This window comes from Nomascus leucogenys, chromosome 15 (assembly GCF_006542625.1).
Source record: "Nomascus leucogenys isolate Asia chromosome 15, Asia_NLE_v1, whole genome shotgun sequence".
In the NCBI taxonomy this organism is placed as follows: Eukaryota; Metazoa; Chordata; class Mammalia; order Primates; family Hylobatidae; genus Nomascus; species Nomascus leucogenys.
Window position 1 is genome coordinate 59,513,334 of NC_044395.1, and position 16,068 is coordinate 59,529,401.

The following is a 16,068-nucleotide window of genomic DNA, read 5'->3' on the forward strand; positions in this document are numbered from 1 at the left end:
CAGATTTTGGATTTCATCCTCTAAGCAGTGAGGCCCCCTGGAAGATTTCAAGCATGGGTGTTTACTTCTCCATATATTCATGTATCATACAGCCACTGAGTCCACACTTCGTGCCAGGCACTTAGAGAGGGGCCGAAGATAACTGAAAGATGTCTGTGGAGGGTGGCCTGAGAGAGGAGAGGGGCTGGTTCTCAAAGAGCAGTGAGGAAGAAGGTAAAAGTATAGCATTGACATCATTGGGCCAGGCATCTAGGTCCAGGACAGAGTAGCTGCCATACCCATTAGGGGGAAGGTGCTTTATGGGTATCACTTGTGGGTGATATATGTTGGAGGCTACAGGAAGAAAACTTCAGTGGTCCTGGAATTGCTAAACTAGAGTCAAGTCACGGCATATTGGCAATTAGGAGATGGCATATCTCTTTCATTCACACAAGGAAGTGATATGGTTAGATTTCTGTGTAAGGGGCTGAGGAAGTGAATTAGGCTTAGTAAGGGGAAGGGATGCTAGAGTTTATTTCTCTGAGGGTTGTGAGGGTGATCACACAGTAAGTTACTGGTTTTGGAAGCCAATGCAGTGTCAAAGGGAAACCAATTAGGAGGCAGAAGACTGTGCGGTGTGGGATATAATTTCCTTCCGCAACTCCTGGAGACTTAAAGTTGGAACAGTCACAAAATCATGAGTTAATTTAATTTCTTATGGACAATGGTCAAGCTCCTGATATTCCATGAACCAGCTGGCAGATGAGTGGAACTGACGAAACACTTAGGGTTGCAGGAATGAATCCACAGGGATCATGAAAAACTAAGTTTAGAAATTTGAATAAATTAAATAGAAGGCAATGGTCTTTCATATGCTGTGAAACTGAAGGTTTAAGCCAAGTTTACCCAGGTCTGAGGCAGGGCGATCTCAAGTTACATGGTTACTTGAGTTACAAGTTACATGGAATTTAAGATCATTCTACTGGCTATGTTAAGAAGTCTGAAGCTAACTGATGATTCCAGCTAGCTTATGATTATATCAGTAGTTGTTCCTTAGTAAGCTAGGGCTGCCATAACAAAATACCATAGAGTGGGTGGCTTGAACAACAGAAATGTATTTTCTCACAGTTCTGGAGGCTAGAAATCCCAGATAAAGGTGCTGGCAAATTTGGTGAGGAGCCCTAGTGAGCACTATCTTCTTAGCTTGCATACAGCTGCCTTCTCACTGTGTGTTCACATGGCCTTTCCTGTGTGTGTGCTGGGGAGAGCAGGATCTCTGGTCTCTCTTCCTCTTCTCATAAGGACACCAGTCCTGTTGGATTAGGGCCCCACCCTTATGGCTTCATTTAACTTTAATTACTCCTGAAGCACCCTATCTCCAAATACAGTCACACTGAGGGTTAGGACTCTGACATATGAAATTGGATTTGGGGGGGACATAATTCAGCCCATAATAATAATCCAGCCAAGCAGTGAAAGAACATGGAGATGAGGAGGAAACATGGCTGGGAAAGAAGTTTTGAAAGTAAAATTGAAAAACTATATAAACCTAGATAAAAGAGGTGGCTTAGAAAAAGTACTCAGTTAACTTGACCCTACCCACTACTATGTTGAAATGGTGAGTAGAAAATAAATGAAGCATTTTCCGTTTTTAAGAGCTCTTAGGTTGCCTGTTACAGAAACCAGTTTTTCTTGATCTAAGCAGAAAGAAAAGGCATTGGAAAACTATTTGGGTACCTCAAAGAGATATCTAGAAGGTGCAGGACCAAGTTTAGAATCAGGGAAGGACCAAGGAAGACTAGACAGAAGTCAGGACCTCAGCCATAACCACAGCCCAGATCCATTCAAGTTGAGGAGAATGGAGCCTCATTTGCTAAATATAGAGTGCCATGTGTTGCCCCATACCACTTCCAGGATGGGCACGTACTACTGCACCTACTGATGCCATGTCTACCCCCAGAAGGCGCCTCTAGTGTGAGCGGGTATTTTTCAGCAATTTAAGTCAATTTTGCTGTCTTCTGTCTTATGTAGTTTCTTATGTAAAGTTTTCAGTTTTCTTACCCCTGTTCTTCTGTTTGTAACGTGTCTTTTTTCCTCTGGCTACATTTTAAGATTATTCCTTTTAGTACTGGTTTTTAGTAGTTTGATGATGGCTTAACTTGGTGCATGTGTGTGTATGTGGGAGAGAGAGAGAGAGAGACTGTCTTGATTAGGGTTTGCTGAAATTCTTAGATCTGTCGGAGTATAATTTTCATCAAATTGGACATAATTTTAGTCTTTATTTCTTCAAATATTTTTCTGCCTCTGCTCCCCCACTGCCTTTTGGGATTCCAGTTACACAGCTGTTAGTATATTATCCCATAGGTTACTGAGACTGTTTTTTTTTTTTTTTTTTTTTTTTTTGAGAGACAGAGTCTTGCTCTGTCACCCAGGCTGGAGTGCAGTGGCATGATCTCAGCTCACTGCAGCCTCTACCTCCCAGGTTCAAGCGATTCTCCTGCCTCAGTCTTCTGAGTAGTCATTTAAAATATTTAATTAATTTCCTTTATTTTTAGATAGATTCTATTGCTGTGTGTACTAGTTTTTTGTTTTGCTTGTTTGTTCAGAGGCAAGGTCTCACTCTTTCGCCCAAGTCTGGAGTATAGTGGCATGATCATGGTTCACTGCAACCTTAAACTCCTGGGCTCAAACAATCCTCCTGCCTTAGCCTCCCTAGTATCTGGGACCACAGGCACAAACCACTATGATTGGCTAATTAAAAAAAAAAAAGGTAGAGATGGCATCTCACTATGTTGCCCAGGCTGATCTCAAACTCCTGACCTCAAGCAGTCGGCTTGCCTTGGCCTCCTAAAGCACTGGAATTACAGATGTGAGCTACCCTGCCCAGCCTATATTAGTTTTTTATTGCTATATTAAAAAAAATTACTTCAAACCTAGCAGCTTAACACTATACAAATGTATTATCTCACAGACATGGGTTAGACAGTTCCTTTACTTAGTCTTTACACGATATCAATTGGGGCTACAATCTTATTTGAGGTTTATGGTCCTCTTCCAGGCTCACTGCTTGTTAGCAGAATTAAGTTCCTCATAGTTGTAGAAGTGAAGTCATCTCTGTTTTCTCAGTGGCCGTTAGCAGGGTTTTGGTCTGAGCTCCTAGAGGTGACCCTCAAGTCCTACCCACATGGTCCTCACAACATGGCAGCTTACTTCTTCAAAGCCAACAAGAGAATCTCTCTCCAGTCTGCTATGATGACGTCTATGTAATGTAATGTAAATCATCAGAGTAATTATCCCAGAACCTTTGTCATATAGCATAACCTAATCAAGAGAGGTAACTATCCTGAGGTCTGTTCCAAGATGACTGAATAGAAACAGCTCCAGTCTACAGCTCCCAGCCAGCATGATCAACACAGAAGACAGGTGATTTCTGCATTTCCAACTGAGGTACCTGGCTCATCTCATTGGGACCAGTTGGACAGTAGGTGCAGCCCATGGAGGGCAAGCAGAAGCAGGGCGGGACATCACCTCACCTGGGAAATGCAAGGGGTCAGGGGATTTCCCTTTCTTAGTCAAGGGAAGCCATGACAGACTGTACCGGGAAAATCGAGACACTCCAGCCTTAATACTGCACTTTTCCAACGGTCTTAGCAAACAGCACACCAGGAGATTATATCCTGTGCCTGGTTCAGCGGGTCCTACACCCACAGAGCCTTGCTCACCACCACCACAGCAGTCCAGATGGAACTGCAAGGCCGCAGCCTGGCTGGGGGAGGGGCGTCTGCCATTGCTGAGGCTTGAGTAGGTAAACAAAGCAGCCAGAAAGCTCAAATTAGGTGGACCCCACTGTAGCTCAAGGAAGCCCCTGCCTCTGTAGACTCTACCTCTGGGGGCAGGGCATAGCTGAACAAAAGGCAGCAGCAACTTTTGCAGACTTAAACGTCCCTGTCTGACAGCTTTGAAGAGAGTAGTGGTTCTCCCAGCACGGCGTTTGAGCTCTGAGAACAGACTGCCTCCTCAAGTGGGTCCCTGACCCCCGTGTATCGTAACTGGGAGACACTGCCCAGTAGAGGCCGACTGACAGGTCATACAGCCAGGTGCCCCTCTGAGATGAAGCTTCCAGAGTAAGAATCAGGCAGCAATATTTGCTGTTCTGCAGCCTCTGCTGGTGATACCCAGACAAACAGTCTGGAGTGGACCTCCAGCAAACTCTCCCAATAGACCTGCAGCTGAGGGACCTGACTGTTAGAAGGAAAACTAACAAACGGGAATAGCGTCAACAGAAAGGACATCCATAACCAAAACCCCATCTGTAGGTCACCATAATCAAAGACCAAGGGTAGATAAAACCACAAAGATGGGGAGAAACCAGAGTGCCTCTTCTCCAAAGGATTGCAGCTCCTCGCCAGCAACAGAACAAAGCTGGATGGAGAATGACTTTGACAAGTTGACAGAAGTAGGCTTCAGAAGGTTGGTAATGACAAACTTCTCCGAGCTAAAGGAGGATGTTCGAACCCATTGCAAGGAAGCTATAAACCTTGAAAAAAGATGAATGGCTAACTAGAATAAATGTAGAGAAGACCTTAAATGACCTGATGGAGCTGAAAACCATGGTATGAGAACTACGTGATGCATGCACAAGCTTCAGTAGCTGATTCAATCAAGTGGAAGAAAGGGTATCAGTGATTAAAGATCAAATTAATGAAATGAAGTGAGAAGAGTAAAAAGAAATGAACAAACCCTCCAAGAAATATGGGACTATGTGAAAAGACCAAATCTACATTTGATTAGTGTACCTGAAAGTGACGGGGAGAATGGAACCAAATTAGAAAACACTCTTCAGGATATTATCCAGGAGAACTTCCCCAACCTAGCCAGGCAGGCCAACATTCAAATTCGGGAAATACAGAGAACACCACAAAGGTACTCCTCAAGAAGAGCAACCCCAGGACACATAATCATCAGATTCACAAAGGTTGAAATGAAGGAAAAAAATGTTAATGGCAGCTAGAGAGAAAGGTTGGGTTTACCCACAAAGGGAAGCCCAACAGACTAACAGCTGACCTCTCGGCAGAAACTCTACAAGCCAGAAGAGAGTGGGGGCCAATATTCAACATTCTTAAAGAAAAAAATTTTCAACCCAGAATTTCATATCCAGCCAAACTAAGCTTCATAAGTGAAGGAGAAATAAAATACAGACAAGCAAATGCTGAGAGATTTTGTCACCACCAGGCCTGCCTTACAAGAGCTCCTGAAGGAAGCACTAAACATGGAAAGGAACAACTGGTACCAGCCACTACAAAAACATGCCAAATTGTAAAGACCATCAAGGCTAGGAAGAAACTGCATCAACTAACGAGCAAAATAACCAACCAGCTAACATCATAATGACAGCATCAAATTCACACATAACAATATTAACCTTAAATATAAATGGGCTAAATGCCCCAATTAAAAGACACAGACTGGCAAATTGGATAAAGAGTCAAGACCCATCAGTGTGCTGTATTCAGGAGACCCATCTCACGTGCAGAGACACACATAGGCTCAAAATAAAGGGATGGAGGAAGATCTGCCAAGCAAATGGAAAGCAAAAAAGCAGGGGTTGCAATCCTAGTCTCTGATAAAACAGACTTTAAACCAACAAAGATCAAAAGAGACAAAGAAGGCCATTACATAATGGTAAAGGGATCAAGTCAACAAGAAGAGCTAACTATCCTAAATATATATGCACCCAATACAGGAGCACCCAGATTCATAAAGCAAGTCCTTAGAGACCTACAAAGAGACTTAGACTCCTACACAATAATAGTGGGAGACTTTAACACCCCACTGTCAATATTAGACAGATCAACGAGACAGAAGGTCAACAAGGATATCCAGGACTTAAACTCAGCTCTGCACCCAGCAGACCTAATAGACATCTACAGAACTGTCCACCCCACATCAACAGAATATACATTCTTCTCAGCACCACATTGCACTCATTCCAAAATTGACCACATAGTTGGAAGTAAAGCACTCCTCAGGAAATGTAAAAGAACAGAAATCACAACAAACTGTCTCTCAGACCACAGTGCAATCAAAGTAGATCTCAGGATTAAGAAACTCACTCAAAACTGCACAACTACGTGGAAACTGAACAACCTGCTCCTGAATGACTACTGGGTAAATAACGAAATGAAGGCAGAAATAAAGATGGTCTTTGAAACCAATGAGAACAAAGACACAACATACCAGAATCTCTGGGGCACATGTAAAGCAGGGTGTAGAGGGAAATTTATAGCACTAGGTGCCCACAAGAGAAAGCAGGAAAGATCTAAAATTGACACCCTAACATCACGATTAAAAGAACTAGAGAAGCAAGAACAAACAAATTTAATAGCTAGCAAAAGGCAAGAAATAACTAAGATCAGAGCAGAACTGAAGGAGATACACAAAAAAACCCTTCAAAAAATCAATCCAGGAGCTGTTTTTTTGAAAAGATCAACAAAATTCATAGACCACTAGCAAGACTAATAAGAAAAGAGAGAAGAATCAAATAATAGACACAATAAAAAATGCTAAAGGGGATATCACCACTGATCCCACAGAAATACAAACTACCATCAGAGAATACTATAAACTCTCCATGCAAATAAACTAGAAAATCTAGAAGAAATGGATACATTCCTGGACATCCTCCCAAGACTAAACCAGCAAAGATCACCCTCCCAAAACTAAAGTGAGAAAGGTTGGGTTACCCACCTGAATTCAGAAGTTGAATCCCTGAATAGACCAATAACAGGGTCTGAAATTGAGGGAATAATTAAGAGCCTACCAACCAAAAAAAGTCCAGGACCAGACGGATTCACAGCCGAATTCTACCAGAGATACAAAGAGGAGCTGGTACCATTTCTTCTGAAACTATTCCAATCGATAGAAAAAGAGGGAATCCTCCCTAACTCATTTTATGAGGCCAGCATCATCCTGATACCAAAGCCTGGCAGAGACACAACCAAAAAAGAGAATTTTAGACTAATATCCCTGATGAACATTGATGTGAAAATCCTCAATAAAATACTGGCAAACTGAATCCAGCAGCACATCAAAAAGCTTATCTACCAAGATCAAGTTGGCTTCATCCCTGGGATGCCAAGGCTGGTTCAACATACACAAGTCAATAAATGTAATCCATCACATAAACAGAACCAATGACAAAAACCACATGATTTTCTCAATAGATGCAGAAAAGGCCTTTGACAAAATTCAACAGCCCTTCAGGCTAAAAACTCTCAATAAACTAGGTATTAATAGAATGTATCTCAAAATAATAAGAGCTATTTATGACAAACCCACAGCCAATATCATACTGAATGGGCAAAAACTGGAAGCATTCCCTTTGAAAACTGGCACAAGACAGGGATGCCCTCTCTCACCACTCCTATTCAACCTGGTGTTGGAAGTTCTGGCCAGGGCAATCAGGCACGAGAAAGAAAAGGTATTCAATTAGGAAGAGAAGAAGTCAAATTGTCCCTGTTTGCAGATGACATGATTGTATATTTAGAAAACCCCATCATCTCAGCCCAAAGTCTCCTTAAGCTGATCAGCAACTTCAGCAAAGTCTCAGGATACAAAATCACCCCATAGTCTCAGCCCCAAATCTCCTTAAGCTGATAAGCAACTTCAGCAAAATCTCAGGATACAAAATCGCAAGCATTCCTATACACCAATAACAGACAAACAGCCAAATCATGAGTGAACTCCCATTCACAATTGCTGTAATGAGAATAAAATACCTAGGAATCCAACTTACAAGGCATTGCCAAGACAATCCTAAGCAAAAAGAACAAAGCTGGAGGCATCAAGCTACCTGACTTCAAACTATACTACAAGGCTACAGTAACCAAAACAGCATGGTACTGGTACCAAAACAGAGATAGATATAGACCTGTGGAACAGAACAGAGCCCTCAGAAATACCGCCACACATCCATAACCATCTGATCTTTGACAAACTTGACAAAAACAAGAAATGGGGAAAGGATTCCCTATTTAATAAATGGTGCTGGGAAAACTGGCTAGCCACATGTTGAAAGCTGAAACTGGATCCCTTCCTTACTCCTTATACAAAAATTAATTCAAGATGGATTAAAGGCTTAAATGTTAGACCTAAAACCATAAAAACCCTAGAAGAAAACCTAGGCAATACCATTCAGGACATAGGCATGGGCAAGGACTTAATAACTAAAACACCAAAAGCAGCGGCAACAAAAGCCAAAATAGACAAATGGGATCTAATTAAAGAGCTTCTGCACAGCAAAGGAAACTGCCATCAGAGTGAACAGGCAACCTACAGAATGGGAGAAAATTTTTGCAATCTACCCATCTGACAAAGGGCTAATATCCAGAATCTACAATGAACTCAAACAAATTTACAAGAACAACCCCATCAAAAAGGGGGCAAAGGACATGAACAGACACTTCTCAAAAGAAGACCTTTATGCAGCCAACAGACACATGAAAAAATGCTCATCATCACTGGTCATCAGAGAAATGCAAAACAAAACCACAATGAGATACCATCTCACACCAGTTAGAATGGCCATCATTAAAAAGTCAGGAAACAACAGGTGCTGGAAAGGATGTGGAGAAATAGGAACACTTTTACACTGTTGGTGGGACTGTAAACTAGTTCAACCATTGTGGAAGACAGTGTGGTGATTCCTCAAGGATCTAGAACTAGAAATACCATTTGACCCAGTGATCCCATTACTGGGTATATACCCAAAGGATTATAAATCATGTTACTATAAAGACACATGCACACGTATGTTTATTGTGGCACTATTCACAATAGCAAAGACTTGGAACTAACCCACATGTCCATCAGTGATAGACTGGATTAAGAAAATGTGGCACATATACACCATGGAATACTATGCAGCTATAAAAAAGGATGAGTTCATGTCCTTTGTAGGGACATGGATGAAGCTGGAAACCATCATTCTGAGCAAACTATCACAAGGACAGAAAACCAAACACCACATGTTCTCACTCATCGGAGGGAATTGAACAATAAGAACACTTGGACACAGGGCGGGGAACATCACACACCACAGCCTGTCATGGGGTGGGGAGATGGGGGAGGGACAGCATTAGGAGAAATACCTAATGTAAATAACGAGTTGATGGGTGCAGCAAACCAACATGGCACATGTATACATATGTAACAAACCTGCACATTGTGCACATGTACCCTAGAACTTAAAGTATAATAATAAAAAAAAAGAGCGGTAACTATCCTATGATAAGCCCAAAGATTCGCAGCCTCTGGTATATATCCCTTAGATCAGAAAAATATATCAGAAAAAATGGACTTTAATCAAAAAAGCCTTCATAAGGGAAGGCATATGATTGATCACTAAAAACTACAAAACTTTAGTGAGAGAATACCCAAATAAATGGAGCAATCATGTTCATGAATTAGAAAATATTATAAAGATATTGTCATGGAATTGATCTAAAAATTCCCTTTCTCCTATAAAGCTGACAAAAAAAAATGGAAGCTCATGTTTGTAGCTGTTTCATCCAGATTGAATTACACTCAGGTTAAAAAGCTTTGAATATAACAACTAAAACTTTTAAAAATTAAAGTAATAAAAATGTAAATCTAAGCACAAAACAAAACCTGAGTTCTGGGCTTCTTTGAATTCTCACACTCTTCTAGATTTTGGCCACGCAATTTCTCTGTATGTTGTAAATGCCTAGATAATTTTAAGATGTTTTCTTGCTTTTGTGTATCATCCAGTTTTTGTCTTTGGGAGAAGGATTGGTCTTGATCTCCTAGCTCTATTATTAGAAGTATCTACCATCTAATTTTTTTTTCTGTTGGACAGAAATTATTTATTGAGCATTTACTGTGTGACAAACACTTGTAAGCACTGTATATGTAGTGGCAAGCAAGACAAAGTCTCTGCCCTTTAAAAAGCCCTCATTTTAATTCAGGGAAACTCTCATTTTTCTAAACTAATTTAATGGCTATGGAATACATGAACTTTAAGCAAATGTCAGTCTCTGCTTTCTGAGGACTTCCATGGTGAGCTAGAGCCTCATGCAGTAGACTCTTAAGCCCCAGCCCTAGGATGAATTGGAGGGCCATAATAAGGTTTGCACAAAGCCTGAGGTAGAGGAGAGAGCTTGGAGGAAAGGATCTGAAAGGGTAAGGGAGTGGCTAACATTTAAGAGATAACTTGAATTTCACACATGACTGACAGAGAGTGGAGAACTGACATTTGAGGAATCTGTGTTTGTGTCTTTTCTATCCCACAGTGAGAATGAGGAAGATTTGCACATAGCCATGAAACCTCCTGCCCGAGTTGTGGAAAGTCCTTGGACTTTAGCAGCCCTCTACCCAGCTTTACCCAGGAGTGGAAAGGAACACCAAGGCCATTTCAATTTTGCAGCACCATCCAAGAAACTACTACCTATCAAGAATGCTGTCACACCTTTGAAGCCTGGCAAGCATGACATTCAACCACCGATCTTTGAACTCACCCAAGCACCCACCAGGTAGGCTACAAGTGAGGCTACCTTTCAGACTACATTGCCCACCCTGAAGGTGGATAAGCCAACCATGCCCTCCATAGAGGTCCCCTATCCTTAAATAAGAGACCTCTAAGAGATCCCCATGGCTGAATACTCCAAATAGTCCTATGTCACAATATATTCCACTGCATCTGACATAGCCTTCTGTGTTTCCAAAGAAGAATTAGCCACATCTCCCCTGCTTCTTCCTCTTCCTCTCTCTGCCTAAGGGTGGTGATGGTGGGGAGTGGTTGATAAAGGCACACAGAAGGGCCATTGAGGCTCTCAGGGGAACCATTCTGCTCTCACTTTCTATCAAGAATGCATCTCAAGGGGCTAGGCAAGGGGATAACTGTTGTGTGTGGTCTTGGAACTGGTTGCTGTCAAGTTTATCTCATCCTAACACCTCCATAATATTCTCTGCTAAAGGAGTGACTGTGCATATAAGTAAAGGCAACCTCTCAGGAAGCCAGAGGTAGTGGTCTATTCTTTGGACCCCTCGTGATCAACCAGGGTGATGAAGGCTGGGGGATGGGGGCAATAGTGATGCCATCTGAGTGATCTCATTCTCTGGGCCACGGAATGAGAGGGGCATGGGTCAGGGACAAAGATCTCATCCCCACCCCACATTATCTGCTCTATGGTGCAGTGGGCTACTTCCTGATAGCTTGTGGTTTGCTGATTCCCCAGTAAGAGGGTGGGCACAATCCATGCACTCTCAAGAGCTTTTGGCCTTGAGGGGAAACCAGAGCTTAGAACAAGTATCTGGAGCCCCTTCTGTCTGGCAGCCCAAAGCTAGAAGCAGTGAGTTGAGCTCTTCCCACTTACACATCCTTTCTGGACCTGAGCCTCCTCCTCTTTATGATGGTGGTATAAGGCAGACTACCACAGCACCTTCCTTCTGGCTCAGATTTCTCCTGGGCTACCTGTAGAGCTGTGTCCTCTAACAAACAGCCACGTTACCATCCCAGAAAGCAGGGCTCTCTGGTTTGAGGCCTCCATTTACACACACCAGCCAGTCCTACACTAACAAACAAACAGCTGAGGAGATCAGGAATAGCACTCCCTGTGGGGTAGACAGGCACATAGATGCTGATGAAGCAGGACCTGGCTCTGCTGAAGTATGGGACCTCGAGGGCAGATCACAAACCCTCCCCGCAAGGGGATTCTCCACTATCACTTCTCTAGGTGCTCATCCCAGCCACAGCCCAAGGATGCCCCACCCCTAAGTCACACCTTCCCTGTCTGAAGCCCCCACCGGCAGCCCTACTCCAGAGTCATGGCCAAACCTGGTTGTCCCATGCTGGTCACAAAGTAACATTTTCCTGGCACCCACTGGACATGAAGATTTAACCCAAGGCAGCATTGTTCTCGGGATTCTTGGACATGTCTTGATGAGCCAAGATGTTTCTGGCAGGTGCAAGGGCCGCTGTGGCTCCACTGGCCCTAGTTACAGTCCAGAAGCTGATTCCTCCTCTAGACCCCCAGCTCTTGCACTTAGGTCCTCACCTCCCAGCCTGATGTCCAGCACTTCCTCCCAACCCATCCCAATCTCAGCTGGTCCCTTTAAGCCACTTAAAGCACATCTTGAGCTCAAGCTCCCCAACCCCCAAACCCAGACCAGCTTGGCCCAAGCAGTCTTTTGGTAAAGACCAAAGAAGTCGTTATGTAGGCTGCTCCCCTGCAAGGCCCTGTCTTGACCCCACATGCCCTTCCCTTCCACTTCCCCTCCCTGAGCAAAGACACTGTCGGGCCAGAGAATGAAACATGCTTTATGCCCTGAGGTGATCAGGGGAGACTTGAGCAGGGGCCCAGCATTCACACTGCAATATAGAAAAGTGGTCTGTCTCCCTCATCCCACCTGCAGATCCAGTCCCTTCGGTTTCAGAGTATTCAATGCACATTTGGTTTGGTTGTTCAAAGTATGGAGAGCTAGATTGTCCTCTTGATTCCTCTATCCCAGTGGTACACAGAAAGTCAAAGGAAGTTGCATGGTGGGGCTGGTCTGAAACAGGAGACACATCTAAGGATCATAGGCTCTCACAACCGGGAAGGCCACAGCAAGCTAGGACTAGACCAACCCAGGTGCCAGAGGGGTGGATGGAGGGAAGTTCTGCATCCCAGAGAGATGCCTCACTGGAAGAACATCAGAGGCCCAGTCGGTATGGGCAGTGGTGGCTGGCCAGCCCAGCCTTGCTGCCGGGATGGCATAAGTCTTCCCCAGCTGCAGGGGTAGCTGATGGGCCTGAGCCCACTGCTGCCTCGAGGGCAGGCATGGAACCAGCACCTCCCCTGACTGTTCACTTGCCGCTCCTGGAGCCCCGCTGTTTGCTCATGGCTGTGAGCATCTGGCTAATGTAGGAAGTCAGGAGGTCATCCATCTTGTAGCCCTGGAAGCAGGGGTGAGAAGATAAGCGAGCACACGGTGGGACAGGACCAGCCACTCAGACCATAGCACAGCTCCCAGGAATCTGCAACGGGCAGAACCCAGGACAAAGGCAAATCCCTCCCACTCAGGGCTTATCTCCCATCTGCACAGTTGAAGGGTTGAATTCATCCAGCCAGATGGCTAAGGTTCTACACTGTTATGACCCCACATTAAGCCCCTAGCTTGTGGGTCCCCCAAGTCATGGATCCCTCCCTCCAGGAGTGACTCTACTGGCTCTTAGTTGAGCTATGCCTTGGAAGTTTGAGCTTGGTCCAGGAGGTCTCATTGTTAATGGTTCCACTATTGAACTCGGGGGGCTAAAGGGCTGTCACCGTGGGCTCAATCCCCAGATACTGAAGGCACTCAAACAACAGTTGTTGAACGAGGGGTCTGTTCCTCAGCCCCAGATTAAGTCCCTTCCCCAGACCTAAGCTGAGCCTCAAACTGACCTGACCTTGGCCCCAGCATGACCCTTGCCCATGACCCCAGGCCTAGCCGCACACTACTGTGTTTGTTCCAGGCCCTGGGAGGCTGGCTAAGCTGCAGGCAAGGCAGGGAGCCCACCAGGCCCAACAGGACGCGCCCTCACCAGTGACGTCTCGCAGAGCAGTTTGCTCCCGCGCACCAAGTTCCCGATGGTGATGTGGAAGTAGGTGTTGCCGCTGCTCCAGTTGGAGATCTTGGTGAAGGGGTGAGTGGTGAGGATATCCTGGGGGAGCAGAAAGGGCATGGAGAGGCACAGCCTGGGCCCTGTGGCCTCACTTGCCCACACATGCCCTCACAGAAGGCCTCAGGCCCTCAGAGGGGCCCACGGCCAGAGGGAAAAGCCAGCTCTGCCATCCAGCTGTGGTGGGAAGCAGGTGCCTCCCCCTCCACACCTTGGTTTGGACACCCAGGAAGTCTAGGAGGCTGTTGGGTACTTGGGGCCAGAACTGGGAAATTGGGAGGCCTGAGGGAACTGACACCGTGGCCTGAATGAGATGGTCCAGGGAGAGTTTGAGGAGGGAGCCAAGAAGAAGACAGGGCAGAGCCTTGGGAAACACAGTGTACAGGAGCAGGCACAAAAGGGATGGGAAGGAATGACCAAGACACAGAGGAGAGCCAGGAATGCATGATGCATGAAGCCAATGGAAAGATGGTGGTCACGAGCCCTCTTCACCACCTGTCCAGTCGGACCCTCTGGGTGTGCGGCTGGGCTGCTCTGGCCCAGAAACACAGATGCACAGTCACCCCTGCACCGCCAGCCCCACGACCTGCATGGGCAGAGCATCCAGTGATACTTAAAGGCCAAGTACTAAAGGGAGCTCAGATTCCATAGGAAGAAGTTTGTTAGTAACTTCAGGAGAACAATTTTGGTGGAGCAAGCGTTGGATAAAGTCCCAGCAAACGCTGACAGCTTTTGAAGCCATGTGATGGGTGGATGAATCTGGAGGTGGATGGTGGCTAGGAGGGCTTGTGGGGTTCGTTCCGGGACTGTGTCCAAGGTTCAGGCAGAGAAGCCTGCCCCCACTCGCCACCTTATCCCTGCTCACCTTCGTTTTGGGATCGATGAGGCTGACCCCATACTTGTTGATGGCAATTAGGAGGATCTCAGGGAAGTTTGGCTCTGTAGTTTGCTAGAAAAAAAGATGAGAAGGCATCAGATGGGGGCCCAGAGCAAGAAAAGCATCTGGAACCAGGAATGAAGCCTGGCCCCAGCTGGGATAAAGTCAGCCTCTCCTGTTGCCTATGTGGTACTGACGGCCCTGCCATCACCTATGGCCTCCACCTCTGCTGGGCCCTCAGTGCTGCCCCACATCCCTTCCTGGGTCCCCCAGGCCATCCTCTGCTTTGTCCTCCCTCTCAGCCCAAGGGCCTCCCATCTTGAAAAAGCCTCCTGAACCCTGCACCTGCCTCCAGCTACCTACCTGTTCTCCTCGCACAGCTGAGCTTCTCAAAAGGCCTCCCATCCTAGCTGTGTGACAAGACCATACCTGTCCTCTCACACCAGCCTCCTCACCATACTCCTGCCTCTGTCGTGCCCCTCAGACCCCTCCTCCACCCGCAGCCTGAGAGGCTTTCTGGCCATGTCACCTGTGTTCAAAACCCTCCAAGGCAGGCCACCCCTGCAGGAAACCCAGCCTCTCACCTGCTTGCCAAGCTGCTGCTCTCCACAGCCCACTCTCACCTCCTGCCCTCACTGCTTGCATTTCCTTCCCAAACCTGAGTTCTCACGCCTCCAGGCCTTTGTCTATGTGGGACCGCTGCCAGGAGCACTCTTTCTAGGGTCTCCCTGGAAAGCTCAGATATCACCTCCTCTAGGAGGCCTCCTCAGACCCGGCAGAGCCTCCCGAGCTCTGCCACCTGGGCGAGGGCTCCCCTGTGTCAGAACACAGGCCATCCTCCATTACCCCAGCCTGTTTACATGTCTGCCTCCACTGCCAGGCTGAGCTTCTGGTCCCTCTGTCCCCAGGACTTAGCCCAGCTAAGACGCTAAGCTGGGACAAGGCTGAGGGTGCTGCCCTCCTTCCCTCACCAGGGCAGGTGTGCAAGGCCATGGCTCTTTCCCACAGTCCTAGGGAGGAGTCTCTGTGCTTTCTCAATGCCCTGTTCCCCTCCTCCTCTGCTCTGAGAAGCCCACGGTGTACCTTCACCTCGAAGAAGGCTGAGCCAAAGGTGGGCCACTTGAAGATGAGCTTCAGGAAGGCCAGCTTGGCCTCCTCCTTGGACTTCCCTGCGTGCTTGTTGAAGTAGGCGACGATAGACTATGGGGACAGGGCGGTCAGGGCTGGGCTCAGTCCTGGGGACAGGCCTGCTCAGGGCAGGCCAGCTCAGAGCTCAGAGTCCTCCCCACACCACCCCTGCCCACTCCAGCCCCGTCTGCACCCTCAGGGCCAGGCCTAGGACAGCAGACCTGGGGGCTGTGAAGGGCTCTCCCCATATTTCAGCTAATGGACTCCCGACCTCCCTTCTCACCCCCAGGCAAGCAGACCAAAGGGTATCAAGGACAAGCAAGTTATCATGGTAACCAGGACAGGGCAAATGACTGCCAAGTGGCCACTGAGTCCTTGGCATGGAGGACTGAAGGATAAGACAGGCGGAGGAACAAGGGTGGGC

General features: G+C 46.3%; 2 protein-coding genes across 2 annotated transcripts in view; one reads left to right on the forward strand and one right to left on the reverse strand.

The window, feature by feature from the left end:
* GDPD4 (glycerophosphodiester phosphodiesterase domain containing 4) overlaps positions 1-10,623 on the forward strand; it is a 73,001-nt gene extending 62,378 nt beyond the window's left edge. The window contains 2 exon segments of the mRNA XM_004090612.2: positions 5,829-5,844; positions 10,290-10,623. Coding sequence (XP_004090660.2) covers positions 5,829-5,844; positions 10,290-10,623 — 350 coding nt within the window.
* Positions 10,624-12,295: 1,672 nt separating this feature from the next.
* Positions 12,296-16,068, reverse strand: part of MYO7A (myosin VIIA) — a 69,914-nt gene continuing 66,141 nt past the window's right edge. The window contains exons 44-47 of the mRNA XM_030829625.1: positions 15,600-15,716; positions 14,505-14,588; positions 13,562-13,681; positions 12,296-12,934 (exon numbers count right to left, since the gene is read on the reverse strand). Coding sequence (XP_030685485.1) covers positions 12,845-12,934; positions 13,562-13,681; positions 14,505-14,588; positions 15,600-15,716 — 411 coding nt within the window. The 3' untranslated portion in view covers positions 12,296-12,844. The remainder of the gene's footprint in view (positions 12,935-13,561; positions 13,682-14,504; positions 14,589-15,599; positions 15,717-16,068) is intronic.